General features: G+C 52.7%; 8 protein-coding genes across 8 annotated transcripts; 4 read left to right on the top strand and 4 right to left on the bottom strand.

Annotated features, from left to right (window-relative positions):
* Positions 1-2,282: 2,282 nt before the first annotated feature.
* Positions 2,283-4,401, bottom strand: L3040_002066 (uncharacterized protein; the record flags this gene model as incomplete). The annotated part of the gene is made up of 3 exons (XM_066156997.1): positions 2,283-2,407; positions 2,477-2,619; positions 2,699-4,401. The coding sequence occupies 3 exons, from the start codon at positions 4,399-4,401 to the stop codon at positions 2,283-2,285; spliced, it is 1,971 nt and encodes a 656-aa protein (XP_066012995.1).
* A 1,048-nt stretch (positions 4,402-5,449) lies between these two features.
* L3040_002065 (uncharacterized protein) lies at positions 5,450-6,418 on the top strand (the record flags this gene model as incomplete). Its single annotated transcript, XM_066156996.1, has 6 exons — positions 5,450-5,501; positions 5,633-5,758; positions 5,845-5,982; positions 6,067-6,134; positions 6,262-6,332; positions 6,397-6,418. The coding sequence occupies 6 exons, from the start codon at positions 5,450-5,452 to the stop codon at positions 6,416-6,418; spliced, it is 477 nt and encodes a 158-aa protein (XP_066012994.1).
* A 306-nt stretch (positions 6,419-6,724) lies between these two features.
* On the bottom strand, positions 6,725-8,517 carry L3040_002064 (uncharacterized protein; the record flags this gene model as incomplete). The annotated part of the gene is made up of 4 exons (XM_007290706.1): positions 6,725-7,042; positions 7,137-7,910; positions 7,958-8,035; positions 8,089-8,517. 4 exons carry the CDS (start codon positions 8,515-8,517, stop codon positions 6,725-6,727), a joined length of 1,599 nt encoding a protein of 532 aa, XP_007290768.1.
* Positions 8,518-8,952: 435 nt separating this feature from the next.
* On the top strand, positions 8,953-11,304 carry L3040_002063 (uncharacterized protein; the record flags this gene model as incomplete). The annotated part of the gene is made up of 3 exons (XM_007290705.1): positions 8,953-9,182; positions 9,247-10,927; positions 10,981-11,304. 3 exons carry the CDS (start codon positions 8,953-8,955, stop codon positions 11,302-11,304), a joined length of 2,235 nt encoding a protein of 744 aa, XP_007290767.1.
* A 288-nt stretch (positions 11,305-11,592) lies between these two features.
* L3040_002062 (uncharacterized protein) lies at positions 11,593-14,230 on the bottom strand (the record flags this gene model as incomplete). Its single annotated transcript, XM_066156995.1, has 10 exons — positions 11,593-12,529; positions 12,702-12,808; positions 12,862-12,921; positions 12,974-13,135; positions 13,211-13,231; positions 13,345-13,470; positions 13,535-13,639; positions 13,779-13,864; positions 13,967-13,979; positions 14,156-14,230. 10 exons carry the CDS (start codon positions 14,228-14,230, stop codon positions 11,593-11,595), a joined length of 1,692 nt encoding a protein of 563 aa, XP_066012993.1.
* Positions 14,231-16,968: 2,738 nt separating this feature from the next.
* L3040_002061 (uncharacterized protein) lies at positions 16,969-18,877 on the top strand (the record flags this gene model as incomplete). Its single annotated transcript, XM_007290703.2, has 3 exons — positions 16,969-16,996; positions 17,086-17,388; positions 17,445-18,877. 3 exons carry the CDS (start codon positions 16,969-16,971, stop codon positions 18,875-18,877), a joined length of 1,764 nt encoding a protein of 587 aa, XP_007290765.2.
* A 1,030-nt stretch (positions 18,878-19,907) lies between these two features.
* On the top strand, positions 19,908-21,008 carry L3040_002060 (uncharacterized protein; the record flags this gene model as incomplete). The annotated part of the gene is made up of 3 exons (XM_007290702.1): positions 19,908-19,986; positions 20,055-20,640; positions 20,759-21,008. The coding sequence occupies 3 exons, from the start codon at positions 19,908-19,910 to the stop codon at positions 21,006-21,008; spliced, it is 915 nt and encodes a 304-aa protein (XP_007290764.1).
* Positions 21,009-22,995: 1,987 nt separating this feature from the next.
* Positions 22,996-25,144, bottom strand: L3040_002059 (uncharacterized protein; the record flags this gene model as incomplete). The annotated part of the gene is made up of 4 exons (XM_007290701.1): positions 22,996-24,607; positions 24,662-24,746; positions 24,799-24,946; positions 25,034-25,144. 4 exons carry the CDS (start codon positions 25,142-25,144, stop codon positions 22,996-22,998), a joined length of 1,956 nt encoding a protein of 651 aa, XP_007290763.1.
* Positions 25,145-26,638: the final 1,494 nt, after the last annotated feature.

Genomic DNA, 26,638 nt, shown 5'->3' with positions numbered 1-26,638 from the left:
CCAACGGATCCTTTACTATCCAAAACTTCCGACTCCTTCAAAAGATCTCAACAACAACCACCACGCTTTTCGAGCATCGGCTGCCTTTCGCATACTACACACCCATCAGCTAAATTACTAATAACCGCTTTCAATACCCCCTTCCTGCTTATCCGTCCCTTCCCCAATCCTGCCTTTTTCATTCACAGCATTCCCGGCGCTTCCCAAACACCTTTACATCCTCCAGGACCTGTCGTCCCGGGTGAAACCAGTTGTTCAGGATAATTCAAAGAACCGAAATTTCTACATGGACCTGGGCTTTCCCGCAGCTCTTCTGGGAAAACGAACTTGAGTATCCTTACCTGGTGACTCTTTTCAGGATGGGAAGCCGCGCTGACGAGGTGAGCTAAGGGTAGAGTACATAACCTTACTATCATTTCAAAAAAGTTACACTTTGGTCATCCCGGCTTCTACGTAAAAACTATTTCGCAAGTTCCCTGGCACTCAAATTGGATTTTCTCGGACTGCGGCATAGAAGTTTGAACTCCAGTCCCGCCACGCCACCCCTCATCGCTCGGCCATCACCAAACCTTATTAAGGCTTATTTACGAAGCTTCCTTTAACGTTCCTCGAGCTCCAGGCCCTCTCCTGCATCCATCGACTCACAAGCATCGATTGGAAATCTCTCCCAGGGGAATCCAGTACCGGCCCGCTACAGCCAAGTGAATACGCAATACCATCTTGGAAGAGCCCTTTTCACACTTCCTCTTGCGGTAGGTCATGTATTCCCGGTCCTCTGTCTACGACGTGGATTAGAGATATATTCTGGTTGTAGCTCGATGATCTTGCCTCTGATATTGCAATATCGAAAAGCCGTAAAAGTACAAGGCGCTGAACTAGTATAACTCACCGGAGCTCGTGCGAGATAACTTGCCAAGTGAGGTAGAAATAATGCAGCAACCTCCCCCCCCTCATTGTCAAAGCTCCGCGATAGAGCTACGTATTACTGCTGTTGTAAGTACCACCAAATCATTTTTGATATCCGGCGCCCGCATCCCGATGAACAGTAGGTCGTTATTTCAGAATCAGCGCTACTAGCTTGAGGAAATCGGTGAATACATCTCCCACGAGAAATCCCCCGGAAGTCATAAATTTGTTGGGGAAAGAAATCCGTAAAAGTGCTGCAGGACGTTCTAATACTCTCCCTGTACTGGAGCCTCCTCTCCCTAGCAACACACAGGATAAACTTGGATATCCGCTCATAAACACCCGCGCGCTCCCTCATGAGATGGAGTATGTATAATACTCAGTATTGTAGTGCAGCAACCAGTAAGCATCATCGCATCAGGAACCGAACGAAGACATCGACATAGCTACGGTAGTCCTCGCGTCCATATATACGCGTCGACGACGTAGTACACAGCTCCTTTCTCAACCCACGGCGTCCTCAAAGCTCTCTCTTAACCTTGACAAGATAGGTCGTTGATTTTGCGGAGTTTGGAACGGGCCGCCTCCTGTTCTGATTCGGTTTGACAAAAGGTAGATATTTAATCTCGCTGATGATCTGATTCCAACAACAGATATGTAAGGCCCGAGAGCCTATGATGGATAGGTAGCTTACTTCGTCACATCTATTATAAGAAGTAATCAGAGCAGTTTTCCTCCTTTATCCTTCTTCTCTTCTTCTTGCGAGAGGTAGAAAGAGGCTTGCCGTAAACCCATTTTCACCTCTCAATTTCCAATCTTTCTTTCCTTTTATTTTTGGGGAAGGGGGTGTGACAATCCAGCCCATAACCCTCTCTCGCCTAAAAAATTTCAGATGGTCTATATAATTCACAATTCCGCGACTCGTAGCAAGTATCCCAGGCAGCGTGGATGGCATAGACGTTGTCATCTTCAGGTCAAGCTTGGGTGTACTCGGAGGGGAACTTCTAACGTGTAACGATTTGGGGCCGAGTGGTTTAGAATCACCAAACCACACAACGACAAGAACGCATACATATTACGAATATCATACGGATCAAAATGAAAACCTGCTACGAAGGCTTTTCTTCTCCCACCGCGAGGTGGGAGTTTGTTTTGCCTTTTTTATTTTTCCCATTCCAGCGCGCAAGCTCTCCCTTCTTTTTTCTCATCCTGGGAATTGATTCGGGGGTTCCAGCCTCCAAAATACCTTACAGCGATCAAACTGCTTACACGTCTGTCTCTATGATTGTTGCTTACGATCGATAATACTGTAACATTTGAAGCGGTGATCTTGGCCGCTTACAACAAGGGCCAGTCTCGAGTGATGATTCATTGCGTCAATTTCTAACAATAGTGTACATGCTTTCCCGGAACGCCGCGATGAACGCCTTGGTATCATACGTTTTCTTCCTCGCAATCAAGCCGGTCGGCTCCTGCTTCGGTCTCTGCGTACGGCTCTGCCCTGTACTGCCGAATTGCGCCTATCATACATAGTCAAACAACACGACCTATGAGTCTATGGTCCTCTTACTAGATTGCAAATGCCCCAGCCCATGAGTCTTCGCATCCCGAAGCTGATCCTCTGGTACCCCATCAGGTAGAGACGATGTAGCAGTAGTTGCTGCTTTCCCAGCTGAAGGATCTGTAGGCGGCGGAGCAGTTACCGCTTCACAGCTGTGGGTGTTAGTCTTTTATACGGTGGGAATAAGAGGCCGCTACGGATATAGTGTAGATAAATAAAGCCAAATCTTACGCGCTGAGCCCCTGGCTCGCTGTCTGATTCGTGGTTTGATTCGACGTTGTCTTCGATGCTGTGTCAAGGCCCCGGTTGACCTGAGAAACAGTCGGCTCTGAGCCATTTGCTTGTGCCTGTGGAAGGCTCTTCACATCAATATCGTCTGCACCGATATTCTCCTCTCCTTCTTGACTACTACGCTTGACACCCTCTTCGGAATCATTGTCGTCATTAGGAGTACCGCTCTTCATGCTACTGGCTTTGCTAACTTCCACGCTCCTTGGACTTTCGGTTCTCAACCCGAGATCCTTCCCCAAGTCGGGCGAAGTATCATTTCCCCCTTTCCAGTTGGCAGGCGCCACCTGAGGAACAGGAGAACCAAGGCCGGGCTCGGTAACGACATCTTCTTTTTTGCCCTCGCTGGGTGACGGATCATACGCCTTCCATACCACAGTCATCTTATCAAAAGCCCTAGCGCCTTTCCGGCTTGAGCCTTTAATACCATCCATCTTGTCCCACTCGATTTCGAAGACGCCGTTTTCGTCTGGCTTGCCGCCTTGCTCGGGGCCGTTGCCTTCGAAATAGCAATTGAACCATACATGCGCTACGGCTGTGACCATTGTCCAGCCCATGGACGCCTTGTTCCGACGCTCAAAGGCGATGTTAACGTCGCTCGAGGGGAGGACGACTCGTGTTGAGGGCTTGAAGATTACGGCTGAGCCACCAGACTCGGTCCCTGTGATTTCGGCTGTTGTAGGGCCAGACTCGGTCCCGATGATTTCGGTTGTTGTAGAGCCTGAGCTGGAGGTTCCTGCTGCCTGGGGAGTCGTAGGGATTTTGCTTATTGATGTGTGGGCCGAGTTCGTCTCGGCTACTTTTCCCTCATTTTGGAGCCCGGCCATATCTGAAATCTTGTCCCTGATGCCTCCTCCACCAGGGGTGTTGCCTTCGACTATGACCCTCTCCTTTTTCGTGAAGACGTGAAATAGCTTAATGGTCTTTCCTTCGTCAACAAAGCCTTCCACTTGTACCTTGACTCCATCCCGCAGTCCCCAAACGTGTACCTCCATAATCTCGATTTGTCTCTCGACATAGATCTTCTTGGAGTTCGTCCACCGGTCCACGTAAGCCACCCATCTCAACTGACTGGGAATACTGACGCCCTGGCCGAATCCAGGTCTCATTCTCCGTTCCGTGAATCGTGCCAGAGCTTCATCTGGTTTCCACCCACACTCCGAGATCAAATAGCTGCACGCCATCGTTCCACTCCGTCCTTTCCCTGCTTTGCAATGCACAACAACCACTCTCTTCTTTTTCTCTCCCTTCTTCGCGTCCTTCACCTCTGCTCTGTCTTCTGCCTGGGCCTCATCCCCATCAGTCTCGTGCAACCAATTTCTCATGCCCGCCATAATCATCGGTACCAGCCTGAACGGCGGAGGGTGGTGATCTGGCCATGGATAATGCCACACTCGTCCGTAGACTTCTGAATCCGGGTAACCCGTTCCCTCAGCCCTAAACTCCCAGATCGCCCAATCTTCCCCATGCTTATAGTCCAGAAACTTGACGAGCTGGTCGAGAGGATTGCGATAAGCGCGCTGGGGGTAGGTACCGCTAGGGCCTGATGTCGCGATGATCTGGTCAGTAACGTAGCACAGGTCGAGTCCTGCCTCTGGATGGCGAGAGCGAGGGCCGGCGACCAGTTGACGGAGGAGAGAAGCCATTGTAAAGTCGCGTATGGCTGTACTATTGTTGTTTGTACCGGAGATAAGAAGCGTTGCTGAAGTACATTGTTGTACTACTGTATGGTTGTTGTTGTTGTTGTTTGGTTTTACGCCCGGCCTGGTGCGGGCGGTAAGTAACTGTAAGTAGGTAGAAGCTGCCAGACGTCATTGGTGATCCCTGAATCCTTGCTTTTGGCAGGGTGCGCACCGCCGCATCCAGTCCAGCCCGTGATTGATAGCCCTTTCAGAGGTGCTCTTTTAGCTCTGTGGCATACTCAAAGTCAAGACTAACTGTGTCGACGTCGCATTATACCACTTTTATAGGAGATGCTCAAAGCTGATGAATATAATTCCCCCTTCTATCAAAGCCTGCACGCTTCAATATTTCGTACTACCTTCTTCTAGCTCGTTTCCAAGTCAAGACTGGGATACTCGCCTTTGAAAGCCAGTACTTCATCGGCATAGAACTCGATTTCCTTCTAGTTATACTCGGGATACTACTGCTGAAGGTCGGGTTAGAATAAGATGAGACATATCTTGCACATATATACCACGGGACGGAGAAGGCACTTGTTATTTTTTTCAATGTTGACATTCTCGATTCTAATTGCCTGTAAGCGAGGCCCCCCTTTCCAAGTCTAAATGTACTGGTCTCATTTCACCCTATTTACTGATTTAGTTGTGGCAGTACGGAGGGCTTCGGACCAAAGCTACTGTCCCATCTGTGTATACAGAATGCGGTGCAGGTCATTTGTTATCTCGCCACCCAGTCGTCAGTGCATGCCTGTACTCTTACCGGTCCTGCAGGCATGGCCTCAAGTAACCTTACTCAAATATCTTGCGGAGAGTCAGCCATATTTGGGCATGAATGGTACGGCAGAGAAGTATTGATGGTAATGTCTAACCCAGAAGGCTTTTCTGCGTGTGTATCAGCCACCTTGGTTACAGTCCAGGAAACCAGTGTTCTTTAGTGACCATTAATGGAAAGATCAAGTCTTTGGTAGTCAAAGAAATAATATTTACAGACGCGCAAAAGCAGAAGGACGCCATGAACTTACACAGCAATCTGTGGTGGAATGAGGAGCTACTGAGGTTCATTCGTACGGTTCAACAGTAATTCATCGCAGGATAGCTCCTGATCTGCATTATTGGGTACATGATAATCTCAACAATAGAAGTTCCCTGCCCTGGCAATGCCCACGTTGAAGATTAGCTAGCTACCAGTAGCTAGCTAGCTTTGCTTGCCCCGCTCTGAACCCCGCCATCCCACCTCGTGCCATCTCCAAGACATCAACACCATCTCAACTCCTTCTCAACCCTCTCGCCACACTACATCTCCAAAACTCACCTATATCAAGTAAGCTGTACCCACCTCTTCCTCTATCCAAATTACCCATCTCCAAACATCCCAGAGAAACTGACAACCAAACGCACCCCTTCCAGAATTCCCTCTCAACTCAACTCAACTAAAATCCCCCATCAACAAAACAACCATCATCATGTCCGCCTTCGAGACCGCCGTCGCCGACTCCAAGAAGTTGACATCCAAGCCCTCCAACGACGATCTCCTACAACTCTACGGTTCGTGCCACCATGCCCTGACGTCCCTCCTTTTACATTAGATGTGATAGGATGGAATAGACGCTGACGGTACTTGTTGTTTAGGCTTGTACAAAGTCGCCAGCGGGGAGGACATCACCAAGTCGGAACAGCCGGGAACATTTGATCTCAAGGTAAGCCCCACCATACGTACACATAGCATCTACAGCCCCCTTCTCGTGGCACAGAGATATCTATCTCTACGTGGTATTCTTGATCACAGAACATGGATGGTGCTGATGAGATCCGCTCCGTGAACAGGGCAAGGCCAAGAAGCGTGCGTGGCAGAAGATTGTCGATGAGGGCATCACTAGCGACCAGGCGAAGGAGAAGTACGTTGAGCTCGTCGAGTCGCTAAAGGAGAAGTACGGTTACGATGCTAACAAGGCGCCTGAGGCTGTGGGCGCTTAGAGGGTAAATGGGCATGCGTTGATAATGTACATGATCGATGCTTTATGCTGAACTGATCGTGGGTGTTGCATCAAAGGAGGGCGGATGATACCTATATTACCTATGCTGGTAACCTACAGATCATACAAAGTTTGTTTATGGATGGCTGTATTTGCTTGCGCTGGTGTTTATCATCATGATATGAGGTGAATTCATTATGCAGCGTGTCTGTGCTAATGCATATTATAAGATTCCGCGTCCCTTTGGCCAAAAAATCTTCTACGGGCCACCCAGAAAAAGAGAACACTGCTTTTTGATTGTCACGGTACCTCACTTAAGCCTGCCACACTTGGCCCTTCCAATCCGGCTCTTCGTACGAGGAGGTAGCACACCAAGGCAGATCATCCTTCCCGTATGGAACAAGAGGAAGATCGTAAGGCATCCTAGCACCCACCAACTCAGTTCCTGGTTTTGCAGCACTCGCATCCGGATTATCAGTCTTGAAGGTTGGAACCATAGTAGCATTATCTCCGAAGAGTCCTGGCCACACTAACACACCAATCTCGTAGGAGCATATCCGGACATCACCTGCTGCATTGGTACCTTCGCCCCACGCCTGCTTGGACAAGTTTGCTGAGGTGACTAGCATCCACTACCGGAATATTAGTAATGACCTGTCGCTGCACTTACAACAGCGAAAGGTTGTAGACTGGTCCGTGAAGAAGCAGATTTTAGAGGCTACTCACATCGATGGTAGACCGGGTAGCATCGGGGAACCGAATGAACGTTTTGATATGAGGAGCAGCTCGTTTCCTACCAGCATCAGATACCGGTGCAGAACTCGGACCCTTCTCATCACTATCCCCAGCCCAGTGACATAACATTGGCTTGAGCAGCTGGAGCTGTCTAGCCTGAGCGTGTGACTGAATCTTGGTATGTATAGCACTGCCTGAGTTGTATCCGTTCAGGCTTCTCCGTATCTCGTCCGCTGTCGGAAATACGATCTTGAACTTCGACTTCGAGCTGCCGTGGCTCTTGGACGTGCTCATAGCTGCGAATAGGGTCTTGTCTATCCACTTCTCGCTGAGGGTAGCAATCGAGGATATTTGAATGACAATCTCTCCCTCTTTACTTCTCACTGGCACGGCCTCCAGAGCTTTCTTCAGCCCAGCCCAGCCCCATAGCGTCTTCGAGTCACTTTTTATGCTCTGTTTTCCAGGCACGCTGGCAACTAGAGCGCCTCGAATAGCCGAGAAGTTGTGTTTCATAAGCTTCCCGACGAGTGGCTTACAGATCACACGCTTGGTGTCATAGGCTCTCAAGTAGTTTAGAAAGTCAAATTTGAACCTAGAGCCGCTACCAATAGGCTCTGTGTCCTCAAGTAACTCCTTCTCGCGTATTTGAGGCAATAGCGGTGAGATCCATGCAGCTTGGGTCATGTTATCCCAATCGAAAGCTTGCATGTTGGCAGTGTGGATGACAATTTGAGCGGTGTCATATTTTCGTAGCAGCACAAGCATCTGATATTCTCAGTACGCAGTCTCAACGAATAGCTTTAGTACGCTACCTTTGAGTGATGCGTCCCAAACATCTCCGGCATGTATGCTGTATGAAGTGTGATATTAGGGTACTTCTTAGCCTGGGCCTAAGAACAATATCAACAGGAGAGCTAGAACGGGGAGATACGGTTTGACATACCTGCAAGTTGAGTCGTGACGCATCCTCGCTTTTCCAGAATCCATGAACCACATGAACCTTAGTACGATCTCGAACATCATCATGAAACGCTTCCATCAGAAATTCGAGATCGTGGAGATAGTTGAATTCCCAGCATTCAGTGATAGTCGGGTCGCCAAGGATATTCTTGAGAGAGACTGCATCTTTATTAACAGCTTCAGGGAGGTCCTTGATACAGGTAAGTTGGAAAGGCGATTTCAAGACTTTGGCAACTTGAACTTCTGGTTCTCGGTCTCGTCGAAGAGGAGGAGGAGAGATCGACCTGGTGATACTGTAGGGTAAGTTCTTCTTGTTATTCTGATCAGTGTCATCCTCGCTCTGAGTTTCTTCATCGTCGCTGCTCAATTTACGCCTCTTGCGCGACCGGTCTTCATCAAACGAGCCATGCATTGTCTGCGTAGCCTATGACCTTCAGGCTATTCAAGTTCTGGGAAATATCAAGCTCCTGGTTTCCAATACCAGGAATCTTGGTGTTGATCGGATATTTGTTGTTGCAGGGCCGGAACTAGATCTTGCTGACAGAGCAGAATGCGAAACGACGCTAGTTGCCGAAGCTTACTCCGTATTCGGATACTAGGCGATAAAGGATTAGATCTTCCATAAGACAATCCATTCGTTATACCATCAGGCCGACGATCACTCGACGACGACGACGACGACGACGACGACGACGACGACGACAATACATTCCTTAGACTTCGACGCCATTATCCCTCTTTTTTTCGAAGCGCTTGCTGCGATTGCTGCCGTCAGACTGCCCGCCGGCAGTTCCGCTGCTCCACCTGCCCCGACTCAGACTCCGGAGAACACGACAATTCGCCCAACATGCGTGTCCTTCCAATTCTCTACAATCTTTTCGCATCTTCAGTAATCGCGCGTTCCTCAAGTCCCCCGGCGAAAGGAGATAAGGAAGCAAAAGAAGCTGCGGAGTGGGTTGAGCCAACGGCAGATCCGACAATATTCAACGGCGTAGAGGTACCGCCTTTGCTGGATATAGAAGGAGAGAAGTTCAATGAAACTGTTGCGGACGGCTGGTGGTTTGTGAAACATCACTCGTAGGTCCCCCTTGCGAATGCAAGATTCATTGCTCTCAGTAGTCAATTGTTGATTGTGATTTAGGCCGTACTGTCCTCACTGTCTCCATGTCAAGCCGACGTGGCAGACCTTGTATGAATATTACTTCACTTCAAAACCTGTGTCGGCTGGATCCTCTGCAGATACCTCTTCGTCCTCTCTCAACTCATTTACTGCCTACTACAACTACCATTTTGCAAATCTCGACTGTATTGCATTTGGAACAGCTTGCACGGATCACAAGGTCAAATCATTTCCAACATTCGTCCTCTTCCACGATGGAGTGGAAGTCACGCGGTGTGAGGGAACCAGGGATATCCAGGGTCTGAGCCAATATGTCGAGGACGCTCTGGAAAAAATCCGCCCAGGGTCTCGGCCAGTGGAAGGCCCCGACTTGCCAGCGACAGGAGATAAGAGTTCCAAGGATCACCAGGCCCCGGGGACCGGTAATGCGTCTGCTGCGACGAAACCTGCCCCTGCTGCCACGGAGGCAGCTGGTCCTACAGAAGTTTCTGTCCCTGAGAGTCGTGCAAAGCAGACGATATTGCCCGCATCTGAGAGCCATGTGGTTAAGGAGGCGGCCGAGACCCCCAGCTCGGTCGTCACGACGCCAAATCCGGTCGAACAGCCGCCCAAGAAGCCTTTGGCGCCAGCGAAGCCGACTTCTACCCCAAATACGCTCGGGAAATCTATTTCCTTCACAGCCGAAAGTTTCCAGAAACAAGTGACCATGACTCAAGATCCCTGGTTCATAAAATTCTACGCCCCATGGTGCCACCACTGCCAAGGGATGGCCCCATCTTGGGTACAACTCGCCAAAGAGATGCAGGGCAAATTAAATGTGGGAGAGGTCAACTGTGATATCGAGTCAAGACTCTGCAAGGACGTCCGGGTCCGTGGGTATCCTACGATCCTGTTTTTCCGAGGTGGAGAGCGTGTGGAATATGAAGGTCTCCGTGGCTTGGGCGATTTCGTTTCTTACGCCTCCAAAGCTATCGATGTCGGAGATGGAGTGAAGGATATTGATGCTTTGGAGTTCAAAGAACTAGAGGAGAAAGAAGAGGTCATTTTCCTCTATTTCTATGACCATGCCACTACATCCGAGGATTTCGCTGCTTTGGAGAGGCTCACAATGAGTTTGATCGGCCACGCAAAATTGGTGAAGACCAACAGTGCGACGTTGGCCGAGCGCTACAAGATAACAACTTGGCCGAGGCTCCTTGTCTCCCGAGACGGACGACCAACGTACTACACAGCTCTTTCCCCGAAAGACATGCGAGACTTTAGACAAGTCCTCAATTGGATGCAGTCTGTCTGGCTACCAATTGTTCCAGAGCTCACAGCTTCCAACTCCCAAGAGATCATGGATGGTAGGCTGGTAGTGTTAGGTATACTCTCTCGTGAGCGTTCTGATGAGTTTATAATGGCCAAGAAGGAAATCAAAAGCGCGGCGTTGGAATGGATGGACAAGCAGACCATTGCGTTCCAACGTGAGCGTCAAGAACTACGTGACGCCAAGCAATTAAGAATCGAGGAAGCCGAGGACCGCGACGACCAAAGAGCATTGAGAGCGGCAAAGAGCATCCGTATCAATATGGACGAGTCCGACCAGAAGGAGGTCGGCTTTGCCTGGGTGGACGGCGTTTTCTGGGAAAGGTGGATTCGAACCACCTATGGTATCGAAGTCGCCAAAGATGGCGAGAAAGTCATTATAAACGACGAAGACGTAGGTGCCTCCAAGTCCCTCTCCCTGTCTTGCTCAACTAACACGTTTCACAGCAACGAAGATACTGGGACACCACTTCCACCGGCAACTCTATCATGGCATCCCGCACGTCCATCCTCGAGACGTTACCCAAGGTCGTCTCCTCGCCCCCCAAGATCAAACCCAAGTCGACGATCTCCAAGTTCGAAAAGTTTTTCTTCGACATCCGAGGTGCCCTTTCAAGGCATCCCTTCCTATCCGTCTGCCTCTTCGTCGGCATCTTGGGCGGAGTGTGGTGGATGAAGGGCCGGACGCGGAGGAGCCGCGGGGGCTTCCTCCGACTAGATGAGAAGGAAGGGTTGTTGGGAGGACCTGCCGCGGTCGGGAAGGTGGACTGATTACGAGCGAACGCACGTGTGCACAGGGAATTGCTGATTTGTAGTATAGCGGGCGAGCTTTTGCGTCTCTTTTATTTTTTAAAATTGCTCCCATCGGGTGCGCGATGCGTCAGGCAACGTATCTGAATCCAGTGTTATCTATCTACTCCATCTACTGCGTCGTCGTGCCCCGGGTTTGTTTACCTCCGCATTCACATTTCCAGACCTACGGCAAGCAGGCACCGACGACATTCGCCGTGAACAACCATCGTCATTTTGATTCCGTGCTTTTGCTTCCACGGGGTCTGTCTAGGACTCCTTCCACCGCTGCGACACGGCCATCACGCCATGACTCCCAACCACGACGCACCACTCCCCACACGGACTCCACGCAACCTGCCGCCCGGCAAATGGCACGCCCCGGACGATATCCTCGCGGTGCCGCTGCAGCCCCCTCGCCGGCTCCCGCATGTCGTACTCCCGCGCCCACAGCTTCCGGCTCCGCACCCAGTCGAAACTGCCCTTGCCACTCGCGTGCCCGGTCCCGGTCCCGGTCCCCGTAGTACTGGACGGCTCGTCGCGGTCGCCCGTGAGGTCCGACGCGGTCTGGTAGCTGCTCGCCGACTCCGAGGGCGAGATGTTGCGCGCGACGCGGGTCATGAGGGCGCCGCGACGGCCGCGTCGTTGGGAGGGCCGGAGGAAGGGGTGAGCATGAGGGGATGCCGGGGTGGGCATCTGGTGGATCTGGGCTCGGGAGAGGGGGGCGGAGTTGAGGTTGGGGTGGGAGACGGTGCCGTCTTTGGAGGTGGGCAGGTAGGGCTCGTCGTCGAAGTAGCGCTCCAGCCTCGCCAGGTCCCAGTACATGATCTTGCTCTTCGTATTGCAGAAGGCCAGGATCGGGTGCGATTTGTCGAGCGGGGGGGAGCGGGCCGGGGAGGATGCGGATGCGGCTGGGGGCGAGGGAGGGGGGGGGAGGCCTGGGAAGAGCGAGAAGCGGGTGAAGAGGATGCAGGAGTCCGGAAGGGAGAAGTGCAGGTGCCGCGTGTAGAGGCTGAAGGCGTTGTTGGTACTGGAGGCCGGGAGCGGCGTGACGAAGGCGGAGCGGGTGTCGCGGTGCGGTTGGTGCAGGGTTGGGGCGGTGGTCGGTGGAGGGGGGGAGGAGGGGGGGAATTTGTTGATGGACCAGAGGACGAGGGTATTTTCGTTGGAGGCTTTGGAGAGGACGAGGTCGCCCCACCAGGCTACGCTTGGAGATGTTAGCTTCTGAGGTCTAGTGGGGAGCTGTGGAAGCGGCGAGGTGGTTGGGAGGAGACGAGACGAGAGGAGAGGAGAGGAGAGGAGAGGAGAGGAGAGGAGAGGAGAGGAGAGGAGAGGAGAGGAGAGGAGAGGAGAGGAGAGATAAGGAGAGATGAGCGTACCAGTCGACACAGTCTGCGTGAACTTCGGCCGTTGAGAAGTGCGGGTAGAAGATCCGAGTGGGGATATTAGTCCCGGTGTTCGCATCCGGAAATTCCGGAAGTGTCCACTGTTCGTGCTTAGAGATAGGTATCAACGAGGTTCGAGATCGGCTATTCTTACGAGCATTATAATGTGATCCGCTGCCCCGGATAGCAGGTACCGACCTGAATCATGGAAAGACTACACCTTATCAGTCATCAAATGAGATGTCCATCACGAGGTGTCCACGAACCAGAGTCAAAATATTATCCTTGTGGCCGTCGCCTTCGAGTATGGCCGCACAAGGTTGACTCGCGTGCGCAGGATCCAGACTCCATACCCGCACCGTACAGTCTTCTGAACATGAGGCTAGAATGTAGGGATTGATGGGCGAAATCACCAGGTCGTTGATTTCCTTGGCTTGCTCAGTAATGTCACCGACGAACAAGACCTACCTACTCAGTTGGAGTTAGGAGAAGAAGTGGCTTACCCCTCCGTGACCCGCCAGGGTCTAGATTCTGCTTAGCAAAAAAAAAAAAAAAAAAAAAAAAAAAAAAAAAAAAAAAAAAAAAAGAAAAGAAACCCCCTCGACCCGTGGAACTCAGGGGATGTACGTTTACCTACTCTGAGTAGCTCTCCCGTCAACACATCGAAAATCTTGATGATGCCGGTATGGCCTGCGACACACAGTAGCGGAGCGCCCGTTTCGAGGTTCTTGGTCCAGGTGCATGCATAGTTGTTTGCATCGACCTACGTGTTCAAGTCAACACGGTCGATCAAATGCCGATGAGGGCAGTGTTGGACGGGAACTCACGTCGTCGTCCAGGATCATGCGCAGGACCTCCATCTGCGAATTTTCTTTTTCTTTTTCTTTTTCCTTTTCCTTTTCTTCCCCCGTCGGGGTTCGGCATATCAGAATCTGGCCAGAGTCAGGGCACGCCATGTCAGTACGTAAAGTACCGGTAAGTAATTGACTCCTCCCGTCGATGCCAACGCTTGCCTGCTGCAATGCACTGCGCTGCACCCACGGCAGGAGGGTAGATCCGGGAAGGGCTCACCCGGGTGCCGCCCACAACGGCGAAGACAGGGTCCAGGCCGGCTTCCGTGAAGGGGTAGAACTTGACGGACCAGAAGTCCTGACTTGCTGCAGACACACGGGGATTGGGCGTCAGCAAAAGATATCTCTCGTGGAGCGGGAAGGCCGATTGACTGATTGACTGATTGACTGATGGACGGACGGACTGACCTCTTTCCATTGCCTGTATGATGGATTATTCCATTTGTCCATTAGGAAGCGATCCGTCGGGTGACACAGCGACCGAGTCTGCTCTACGGGGAGGGAGGGAGAGAGAGAGAGAGAGAGAGAGAGAGAGAGAGAGAGAGAGAGAGAGAGAGAGAGAGAGAGAGAGAGAGAGATGGCCGAGGAGATGCTTACGGGGAACTGATGCGCTTCTCTGAGATGGGGAGTCTCCCACTCGCGCTTGTAGGCCTCCTTTGAGGTTGCGGTCATGATGGGTATTGTATTTTTCTCTTCCTCTTCTTCTGGTTCTGGTTCTGGTTCTGGTTCTGTGGCTTCTAGAGAGGGTGATGGATATTCGGAAGAAGGTGTGATTGATCTTCCCAGATGCCGAATGGGACACGGCAGAACGTCGTGCCGCAGGTCCCGTACGGTAGGGTCCGTACCGTCCGTGGTGAGCGGGTGGTGGCTTGACTGGGAGTCCACACAGGTGGTGAGAACAAGAAGTTTTAGTTCCCACCGCCACAGCCGGAGCGGGAGCGGGAGCGAGACCCAGACCCAAGAAGGGACGGGCCGCGGCAATGATACGGTCGGTAAATAAATAAATCAATAGGGACGGATTAGACGTGGTTGTACTACGTAGTAGACGTAGTAGCACCAGTGTACTGCACAACCAAGTACAACCGCATGTCACAGAGGCGAAACACGTCCCGGTTACCTGGAATTACACTGCATACGGAGCGCATCTCGGAGCTGAAGGGATAAAAGCGTGGTATGGGATGGGGACTTGGGGATATGGGTTGGGCTGGGCGGGACTGGGGCGGGACTGGGCTGCTGGGCTGGGCTGGGCTGGGCTGGGCTGGGCTGGGGACCAGGAAGCCGGGAGACAGCTGCGGTGGAGGGGTGCACGGCGTTGGTGGAGGTGGAGGTGGAGGTGACGGTACGGGAGTGTCGGTGGCGTCTCGCTGGGGGATCTCGCTCGCGAGGAAGTTCGAGAAGCCGTGGACGAGGATAGAAATCATGTGAACGTGATGGAAGCAAACCGAAGCCCGGAAAAGGAAGAGGAGGCAAGTAGGTAAATGAAGCTTTTCGGATGGACCATGGCGAGAATACTTACTACCTTACATACTATACAATACCGCATGCGAAAGGGTGGGGACCGATGCGACGTAGCAATGCAACGTAATCTCGTTTCTTTTCTTTTTCTTTTTCGTTTCTTTTTCTTTTTCTTTTTCTTTTCTTTGGTGGTTGGGGTCTTGTTCACGGGTATTACTTTTCTTCCTTCTGACGTGATTTCATCTCCTGCCGTCGTTTCCGGTTTGTCTTTCTTGTAACCTGTTCGGTCGGCAGTCGGCAGTCGGCAGTCGGCAGTCGGCAGTCGGTCGGCGGGCCCGAGGTTTGCAGTCACCTGACATCACATCACACCACACCACACCACACCACACCGCACCGCACCGCAGCACACCGCGCAGCACACCGCACACCACACCGCACCAGCACCGAGCGCGAGGAGAGGGGAGTATCAACACCCACCTGCATATTGATTTTTCGCTAGACTTTCATCCATTATCTTGCTCATTCGCTATCCTGCAGCGCGTGATCTGCCTTGTCCCGATGCGGATCCCAGCCAGGCTCACCACCTACGGTACAACACGGAGTGGTAGGTAGGTAGGTAGTTGTACCTAGGTCCTCTAGCTGCCGTACCGTCCCGGGCCCTACCTGTGCCGGCCATCTCCTACCGTACTCCCTCCCTCCCATCATGCCGCTGCCCGCAAAGGTCCTCGGCGCCAAAAAATAACCCTCTATCCCCACACCTCGACCTCTCCACCTCGACCTCCACCTCGACCTCGACCTCGACCTCGACCTCGACCTCGACCTCGACCTCGACCTCGACCTCGACCTCAACCTCCCACCGCCCATCTCCCACGCACTGCACTGCACTGCACTGCAAGCATGCAAGCAGGCAAACCACAGATCCTGCCCTCCCCTGACCTCCCTGGTCCCTGATCCTCCCTGATCCTCCACCCCGGCCGCCCAACTGATTTGGCATCTCAATACTTAGTAGTACCTACTACGGACGTACGACTAGTACCTACTGACAGGTCCCCCAGTCCAGTCCACCCAAGCCCACCACCCCTGGACCCCCCGCGGGCAGACCACTGACAGCCCAAAAGCGACTGCACTGAGCGGATACGGACACCGACACGGACAGTAAGGAAGGTCTCCCCCCTCTCCCCCCCTAGCTGTGAACTCGCAAGCAGCTCCGAGACAAGTAAACAAGCCACACTGCCCATCGAACTGCGCAGAGGCGTCGCGAAATTAAGCCTGCCTTGCCTGCCTCCTCCTCCCTTGGAACCTGGGCCCGCAGAGCCGAGCGCAAACATAAGAAGGGAGGGACTACCTGCCTGCCTCGGTACCTACCGTAAGGTCCCGTACCTAGGTCCCTCCGTACTCTGTCGTCTGTAGGTAGGTACCCTACTACTACTACGTAGCACTACCAGGACTTCCTTACAAGGTGCGTCCGCCCAGCAGCAGCGCAGGGATTTCATTCTCCGATAGGTACAGTATCCTCAAGCATCAGCCCTGTACCCCGGCTGCCAATCGTTGATCCCCTCCCGACTTGGAATAAGCGTGTTACCCGACGATTCTGCACCACGGTCCACTGCCACTACCACTACCACTACCACCACCACCACCACCATCACGGCGACGGCGACGACCACCACCACCACCACCACCACCACCACCACCACCACCACGTCGACTGTGAGATTACCGGTACACCAATATAGTGAGTGGTACCTCCGTCACCCTCCATCCAGACGGACGGGTCCTCCCAACGCCCGGATATCACGCTATACAGCCATACAAGCTATAAAGCGGCGCCACTGGAAGCCGCATCGATTTCGACGAGACGCGTGAATGCCCGGGAACCATCGCTCACGGAACCGTCCCTCTCCCAGTGGAGGGCGCAGGATCTTTTTAGAGATACCCAAGGCAGCGCTCTCACCATGGAGACCACATTCATGACCATCCACAGTCAGTACGACCGATCTACTATACTCCCTCTACCCGCTTTCCCCGTGACACGATGAGGCGGCGCCTGCTGACACGATCCCATCCCGGAGACCTGTCGCCCGAGGCGATTATCATGTTCGCCTCCGAGTCGATCGTTGACATCTTGGGCTTCGCCCCCGAAGAGGTGATTGGCAGATCGTGGTTCGACTACTTCCACCCCGATGACCTCTTCACCGCCCGACATTTTCACCATGAGAAGATCAAGATGGACCGCGCCTCCGTCCTCCACTATCCGCGCATCGGGAACCGAGATGGGTACTGGGTCTCGTGTGAATGCGTCTTCACCGTCGTCTACGACGTCCTGGTCTCGTGTACGAGTATCTACCGGGGACCCGACGACGCCAGGAACACGCGTAAGAGCCCTCTCCATCCTCGCTTCGTGACCCGGCGCAAGGCTGAGATGAGACAGGTCGAGCCGAAATTGCGCCCCAGATCGAACGGATTTTCGCCTCGTCTCCCCGAGATCCCCGGTATCACATGCTGGAACACCTGTCGTCCAAGTTCCGGGCTCCGCCCCAGCCGTCTTTCTTCGAACCCCGCGCAGCGCTGATCTTGAACCGTTTCACGCGGACCCTCACGGTCATGTACGCGACCAATGCGGTGAGCAGCATCCTCGGGGTGACGCCGGAGCAGTTCAAGGACAAGAGCTTCTACGAGTGCATGCAAGAGAACTGTCTCCCGGCCGCCATTCGCGCCTTGGAGAGTGCGAAGGCCAACGATTCCATCGCCTATCTCCGCTTCTGGCGCCGCGATCCGCGTCGGGCGGAAGATTTGGACGACGACATGCGGGACGCGAGCCAGAGTAGCGATTCGGAGGATGGGGGCGTGGTTCTGAATGGCTATCACGCCGACGGCGACCCGAAGCATCCCCCGCCCGACGGGGAGGCGTCGACCGCGGTGGCGCCTGGCCCCCCCGGCAAGGGGGAGCGGACCGACCCGGAGGAGACGGCGGCGGCCCGTCGGGTCTTGGTCCCGAGCCCCGAGTCGCGCTCCTCCACCTCCTCGTCGCTGGTGCTGCTGCCGCAGCCGGAACGCGTGCGGCGGAGAGCACCACGTGCCCCGAGGGTGCCCTCTCCGGCCCCGGAGCCGTACCAGGTCGAAGCGGTGGTGTCGTGCACCTCGGACGGCTTGGTGGTGGTCCTACGCCGGGCGCGACCCCTCGCACGATCCATGCAGCAGCCGGCGCAGGCTCCACGGTACGAGAATGGCTTGTTCGCCGCCCCGTGGGGAGCCAACCCGATCCGGCCTCACCTCTATCAACCCGACCCCCGATATCCCTTCCAGCACGGGCTGCACGCGCCTCTGCTGCCCGCGGGCGGCCCCCCGGTCGACGAATTCATGAACTCGATTCGGGAGGTGGCTGTGTTCGCGTGGTCCTTGACGGGGATCAACGGGAATATGGCCGCCTACGGGCATGGCATCCCCCGCGGGGAGGCCCAGCCGCCCGGCGGTCTTCCCATCTGGGACCCGTACCACGCACAGCCCAGTGCCGGCTTCCTGCCCCCGGAGAACCAAGCAGCCCAGAGATGGGCGCGAGCCGCCGAAGCGAGGGCCAACGAGCGTGGGAACGCCCACCACGGTCCGGCCCCGCACCACCGGCCGGAGGAATCTTCTCGTCGTCGTGGTCCCCCGGTGGATGCGACGAGGCAGGCCCAGCTGGCAGCCCCGAGTCATGCGCCCTCCTCCGCTTATCCCTACGATCCTGAGCCCGGCCCCCAACCACGTTGGTTGCCCGCTGCGGACCCTCTCCCCGCGGCCGAGGCGCACCCCCCCCCGACCCGGCCGAGAAGTCCGCGCGGCCAAAATGTTGGCCATGTCGAGCACCAGAACCATTGGTACTAGTCAGGTCCCCCCCCCCCCCCGCCGGACGGAGGCGAGGCTCGCGGGGCTCGATCCACCTGTCTTTGTTTTTGGCGCTGCATGGTTGCTCTACGGAAGGGTGGATCGAAACTCATCTCGTGGTGGTGACACGTATAGTGTTCTGTACGATTGACGAGTATACGGCACCTGATGCTTCACGAGACGGCTACCGGGCCTCATTGGTCAAAAGGTGATGCCGGCTTACCGTCCTGCCTAGTAGGAGTTAATCTATACCGAGGTCCTTGATGAGATCCTCATCGCTCGGCATACGCTATTCGATATCATTTGCGGGGGACTCAAGCATCCCAGCATATTTGCACGAATCCTGATGGAACTCGAGAGTCGAGTTGAATGATTAAACCGGAGTAAATTCTGATGTTATGCACGTGACGGATTTCTGGAAACGCCAGCTTGGCGAAATATGGACTTTACACGCGACGCGACTATGGCGCCTTCAGTCATCAGCCAGAATATTTAGCAGAGTCAAAATGATAACACCTTTTTTTTTTTTTTTTTTTTTTTTTTTTTTTTTTTCCTGTAGAGGGCTCGCGTCGCTGAAGTAACCCGTAGCTATCCGCATTCCCATCCGCGCGAAGATAAACGTGACCTCTGTCATTTAGACGAGAATTAATACGGGCGTGAAAGACAGCATGTCATGAGCGTCCTTGCAGTTTAATCAGCAATTCTAGCTTTCTCCGTATATACTGGAAGAGAAAATTTATTTTGCTCTTGGGTGGCTGTGGTTTCATTTCTGAGGTGGTGCTTGATGAGGTTCTGGCATTCCCGCACTTAGCTTGGGCCTAGGTACCGGTATCAGTTGAGGACAGCTCGGAGCTATCGTCAGGGAACAGTACTGCGCGCACTATCCCACTTCACCGGTACCAGTCAGCCATTGCAGCCACACCGCGCCCTGTCGTATTCGGTCGCATCGAAGACTCAGTGACCTCTGCACCACTTCCTCGGATTCTCAAAGTTGCGGCGGCTCTGCAGGCCATCCAGCCGTCCCGATACCATGGCATCTTCTTCGAATCCGTACGAGCACTACCACCCGCCCCAAGTCGAGGACGATGACCTGATAGATCCCGACGACGGTATGCTCCCCCTCGCTCCCAGCGCGGAACTCCAGACGGTACAGAAGTCCGGCTAACCTCCCCCTCAGCCGACCTCGACGACCTCGACGACCCCCTTCAGCCCTCCAAGACACACTCCTCGCAAGCCCCCCTGGTATCCGGCAACATTACCAGCAGCGCCTCCTCCGCCCCCCTCAGCGAATCCTACCTCACATCCCGCATCCCCGGCGAGGACCGGCGCGCCCCCACCAACACCATCGACGAGTCCGTCTGGGACACGCTCCGCCGCGACCTGCTGGCCGTCTGGTCCAAGATGCGGGAGGTGCTGTACCCCAAGTACCTCTTTGGGGGCTCCATGCTCGAAGGCACCTCCTCCCTCCGCAGCGCCTACGAGAACATCCGCGGTGCGGGCATCAGCGGCGCCCGGAACGAGATTGTGGGACTGGCTGGCCGCGCGCTGGATGCCGAGACGTTGCTTGCGCAGGGGAACATGAGCGAGGGGTTACGGGACTGGGACCTGTGGGGGCCGTTGGTCTTCTGTCTGCTGTTGAGTCTGTTCTTGAGCTTCCGGGCGGACTCGGAGCAGAAGAGTCTGGTGTTCAGCGGGGTGTTTGCCATGGTGTGGATTGGGGAAGCGGTGGTGACGATGCAGATTAAGCTGCTGGGCGGGAACATGTGGGTTTTTTTTTTTTTTTTTTTTTTTTTTTTTTTAACACCTTCTCCCACCCTCGCGCCTGGGTTTTGGTTCAGAGGGATGGGATTGGTAACACGGATGGCTAATATTGGATTACAGCTCCTTCGCCCAGAGCATCTGCATCATCGGCTACACGCTCTTCCCACTCGTCATCGCAGCTCTCCTCTCCGTCTTCAACCTCCCTACCGTAGCACGCATACCCATCTACATCGTCCTCGTCGCCTGGTCGCTAGCAGCCGGTGTCAGTATCCTGGGTGGGAGCGGCGTGGTCAAGAACCGGGTGGGCATAGCCGTGTATCCGCTCTTTGTATTCTACGTGGGACTCGGATGCCTCTGCTTCATCAGTTAAGGAAGCGCGGGGGCAGGGGGTGATGAGAAGTAGGGAAAATCCAGTCACCGACCCTTTTCTTTTCGAAGAAAAGCACCCGTCTTTTTTTGGTTTCTTCATCCTTCATCTTGGGACGGCCTAGCAAAGCCAGGCAAGGTGTTTCGGTGCGTTTGTTTCCAATATGTATGTGTGTGTATGTGTACTTTTAGGCAGAAAATCAAGCGGTTCCGGTTCTTGGAAGCGAAGCGAGGGAAACGAGGATATATATCTATATATCGTTTATTACTTATGATTGTTATTTATTATTTATCACGGCCGTTCTCACCTACTTACTCACTCACTCCCTTCCTCCCTCCTTCTTTCTACCTATTTACTTATTACGCATGCATGCATTAAGGGTAAGCGAGCAAGCCAGGTGTGATGTGATGTAGATTCTGTGTTCGTGTCCGGGACCTCCATCTCAAGCCGGTTGGAAGATTAAGATTTGATTGAGTCCCTTTTGGTTGGTGTCGTTTTTCGTTTTTCGATTCTCGATTTTCGATTCTCGATTCTCGTTTCTCGGTTTCTCGTTTCTCGGTTTATGGGTAGGAGTGTGTGTGTGTGTGTGTGCGTGTGTGTGAGTGTTCGTAGGAGTAGGAGTGAGAGTGGGAGTGAGAGTGGGAGTACCGGTCGGAGTAAGAGTGTGTAAATAAAGTCAAGTAAAGGTATGATTTGATTGATTGATTGATAGATAGATAGATAGAGAGATTGATAGATAGCCGTAGCTGTCACTAACTCTAGCCGTAGCTGTAACCATAACTATCACAATAGCTGCAGGTGTAACTAGAGCCGTAGCTGTGACTATAACGAGAGCTACAACTCCATCGGGAGATAAGTGAAAAGATGTATCCCTTCTCAAAATACCCCTCTCTCGTAATGACTCGCTCGCTGTCATCAAGATTTTTAGATTTGTAAATTTTTTAAATTTTTTTAAGAGCTTTGATGGCGGAAGGGAAAAGGCGAAAAGGCGAAAAGGCGAAAAGGCGAAAAGGCGAAAAGGCGAAAAGGCGAAAAGGCGAAAAGCTGTGAAGGTAGAGATGGAGACGGAGGTAAGGACGGGGCTAGAGACGGAGACGGAGACGGGAGGAGAGGTGATAATAGGCGTAAGGGGGGTTTTTTTTTTCTTCTTTTTTTTTCTCCCTGCTCTGAAATTTCGTTAGTTAGCTAGTTGGTTGGTTGGTTGGTTAGTTGGTTAGCCTAGTTAAGCCTAGTTAGTTAGCCTAGTTAGCCTAGCTAGTTAGCTAGCTGCGGGATTTGGATTTGGATTTGGATTTGGATTTGCTAAATCGTGCTAACTAGTTCTTTCTTTTCCTTTCTTTTCTTTTTTCTTTCTTCTCTCTTCTTTTTTCTTTTTTTAGAAGAAGAAATAAAGAAAGAAAGAAAGAAAGAATAAAATGTTTGTTTTCATATATAAATATATAAATATATATATATGTGTGTACCTATATGTACCTATATGTATGTATCTGTATATAGGCTAACGGCTAACTGGTAGGATACTTACCTACCTACCTTACTTACCTACCTACATACCTTACCTACCTACCTACCTACCTTACCTACCTAGCTACCTACCTAAGTAGGTTAACTTAGGTTAAGTATAAACAGAAGTAGATTTCATATTTAATCCATTTACCTGTCTACTTGTCCACTTGTTTTACCCCAGGAAAACACGAAAAAGAATTCACTGACGGCAGTTCCCAAGTCGAAGTGAGATGTTCGAACAGCGAAGGGAGTAAAAAGTCCACCTTCAATGGTAAACCGTAATAATACATCTCCTATCACACATCTGGTGCTCCCACAAGAGAGACCAGCTCACAAACCCCTCAAGTCCCACCCATCCACCCTAACGCCAAAAACGACCCTTGGTATCATGTCACGCGTCAAGCTCTATACACCGCTGCAAATTTACACCCCCGGCTTTTCAATGGAACAAGCTCCCACAGCCCCGTCACCAACGTACCACTCCTCACGACAGACTCAGGAACGTAGCCGCAATCCCCCCCTTATCATGCCTCACGTACTTCCCCTTCCCCTTGTCAACCTCATGATACCGATCCCAGAACCTGCAGTACAGAGGCTCAATCATCTGCTGCGCCTGCCGGCCCAGCATCTCCCTAACCTCGCGCTCCATGTTCATCGCCTTGTGCTTCAAAACCAGATCGTCGAAGCTTTGATTGAAGAGCGAAAACTTCTGCTTGATGACGTCTCTGTCCTTGCTGCTCAGGCCTTTGACGATAGCAGCTGAGTCGACGGTGTTGGCGGAGCCGGAGTGGGGCCGCTGCCCGCGGTTGGTGTACGTGACGTCCAAGAGGTGTGCTGATGGTTCGCGCCAGGCAGTCGCGTAGTAAGAGGCCCCTGTCTTGCGCCACTTCTCGATTTCGCCCATGCGAGACTGGAGGAGGGGCTGGAGTTCGGAGGTGCGGATCATACGATCAACGATTGTGGCGTTGTTGGCGATGAAGACGCCGAGAGGGGCTTTGCCTTTGAGCAGAGGTTTGGCTTTGGCTTCCAGAGAGCTGAGGAGCGTATCGATAGTGTCGATGCAATAGTTGGCGAATATTTCCTTGCCGTCGGCGCCGACGTCGAAGGAATTCAAGGAGGGGATTTGGTCGATGGAGGCGTTAGATGTTGCGGTCGATCTCCAGCCCTGGTCGCCGATGGAGACCATGATACTGGAAATTGGACGGAGAAAATCGATCATCGTCTGTAGGCGGGTCATCGTTTCTTGGGTGATGGGTACAGCGGCCGAGTCATGGGGTACTCCTGGCATTGCATTTATGCGGCGACGTGTATCCTCAAGTAACTCGGCGAGCGATGACTTTCCAGTCTCGCGAATAGGCTTCAATGCTGCAGCAAAAGATGGCTTCAGCTCCCCTGTCCTGCCGTCCAGGTCCGAGGATAGATTGGACATGATCTCGATGATCTCGTACGCGAGAAAACAGTCTGTAGGTAAGTTCGCCCTGATATGCGAGTTGAGTTCCCTGAGGGTCCTGGCGAGCTCAGATATGGCTCCCTGGCAAGTCAGATTGAAGACCTTTCCCCATTCGTCTCTGGAGAACAGGCCACAGATATTCTCGTATTCTGCCAAGAAAGAACCCGCCATACCTGTCGCATAGGTGCCCATGCCATTTGTTCCTTGCCGGTACACGGCATCTGGAGTCTTCTTCTTTGCGGTATTGAGAGATGCAGCAGCCAGATTTTGCAGAGTGGCTACAAGATAAGGGCCCCTGACATTTGCATATACTTGTAGCATGGGCGAATCTCGAGAAGACCCAGATTGTCTCGCAACGGAAGCGATGTGCTGATTGATCAGCCCCAGGGAAGTGGAATTGTCCTGCGAGAGCGTGGGAAAGGGCTTCTCCTTCGTGATGAAGTGGAGGGGTTCGATGGGCTTGGAGTCTTCCTGGAGAAGTCTCTGGAAGTGCTGCTCCAACTGCTCGTTTCCAAACTTCAGCAGTTTGGAGAGGTCTGCCACCGCTTGCTGGTTCGATCGGAGGTTTGTTTGCTTCAAGTCGGATAGTGCTTTGCTCAAGCGTTTGACAGAGCTCAAGAACAAGGCCAGGCCGACCTTCTCAGGCCTGGCGGAAAATTAGCCTTTGGTCTCCCAGATAGCAGTCAATTCATTCACTAACCCTTTCCTGATCACATCCTCCTCGTTGCTCTTGATGTCCGAGGGCTGGCGGATCTTCTCAATTGCTGAAATAATTCCATCGATATCTGCGAACGATCAGCACCATCCAACCCTTGGGCTCGCTATGACCGGACATACTTGTCCCCAGCACCTGCAGCTTCTGCGTGTTCCCGTAAATCGGGCCAATGGCCTCTTGCACACTCTTGCCGCTCAGCTCCAGCCTCGCCAACGAAGCAGCGAGTTTGGCGTTTAGGATGCGAGTCTTCTCGAGGCGGCTGTTGAGGACCTGGTATGGCAGTCAGTCAGCCAACCGTGCAGTAAGTAGCCTCATCCATCATCCTGCGCAAAGCAGTTTGCCCGAGAAAAGTCTCACCTCAACCTCAGCCCTCGCTTCCTCGTCGGCAGCCTGTCTTGTGCCCAGACCTACTGCCATGATCGAGTCCTGATACTTCGTAGACCAGATGGCGCGGCTGCCTCTGGCCATGGTGGGTTTCCACTGGGAAGTAAGTGAAGGAAAGCGGTGAGCGAATACTGCCGTGTGGGGATGTATGCTTCAGTTAAGGTACCTCCTAGCCGTTGTATTGTTGCATGAAGATCATCTCGGGATGATGTATAAGGCTAGGTAGGGAGGGACTTGTCGGCGTTTCGCACATTGTTCGGACGTTGTTGTTGTTGTTGTTGTTGTTGTTGTAGATACAAACGACGTTATTCACCTGCTCAGTTGCTCTTTCCCTTTCATTTCTGTGGCAGCCATATATATGGGTAGGCATTTCAATTTTGCGTAGCGTTTTTATTATTCGAATTCAAATCATGAGTCTGATTTTCGCTAAGACTGGCTACTCCGTAGAAAATAAAAGCAGCTGTAGTTTATTATGCGTTAACCATTAATCTGAGTATACACGAGTCAGGCTGAAGTGATTATGCTGAGCAGGTTACCTTGATACACACGCCTGTATCATGTGACCAACCGAGTCATCTTTCTTAGTAAGTAAATGGAGACTGACGTCGACGATAATCTTTCCACTCAGCTTACCTCAGTCTAGGTATAGGGCCAGTGTCATCGCCCTCTGTCTCTTGATGATCGCATGCTAATAGTAGTAGCCTTGACATCAGATTCGATTGTCCTAAACTCCGAAATGATCATTGACGCGGTTATGCGATACCCACAGGTATTAGTATCCAAGATCTGTTAGGGGCGGGCATTACTGCCGTGGTTGCGCGTCTTGACGCCGTCGTGAAGTTTAGAGGTTCTCACCAACCTTATCAGCTGCAAACGCTGGAGAGGGAGAAGCAGGTCTAGGAACGCCTGGGACACGATCACGAGGGCATTCTTCGATGTTATGGTAGCTTAGGAGACGCTCTGGTCTTACAATATGCATGCCATGGCTCCATACGACAGTTCAAAGAGAGTCGAGGCAAACATACTGCCGCGAGTGAGATCTTTGCTCTTGGAGCTACCTTCTACGAGATTATGGCAGGGAAGAAACCCTACGAAGGCTGGACCGATGAGGAAATCCTTATTGCAACAGGTCTAGGCGATAGTGGCCCATTGCTTGTTATAAATAGCGTTTAACTAACTAATCTTGATTCGTGGTTACACACCTTGTGGAAGCTTGGGTGGACTATGCGGGCAGGCGCCTGGTCTCGAGAAGCTCCCGATTCTGGAGAATCTCAACTGGTCATGGTAGGTGATACTGATGGGACCGGGAGAGTGCAAGCAGGTTGCAGGCCGTGTCTGGATGGGATGTATTAGCTCGGTAATATACGTTTTGCCTAGATATGACAGAACAGAGAGAGGGGCCAAGAGAGTTAGTTGCGTTGACTCTAAGGTAAGGATGGTTGGAAGGAATATATACTCCCCGATGTCTGAAGCGATTAGATTGTATGATGCGGCGCTAATGTCCCTTAGGTAACAACCACTTCTCTTCTTCTCTTCTTCGTCGTCCGTACTTGCCTTTCACCCGCACTGACTCTTATG

Source organism: Drepanopeziza brunnea (genome assembly GCF_022702325.1).
Source record: "Drepanopeziza brunnea f. sp. 'multigermtubi' strain 214-2 chromosome Unknown ctg2, whole genome shotgun sequence".
NCBI lineage: Eukaryota > Fungi > Ascomycota > Leotiomycetes > Helotiales > Drepanopezizaceae > Drepanopeziza > Drepanopeziza brunnea.
This window is presented reverse-complemented; position numbering and strand designations above follow the sequence as displayed.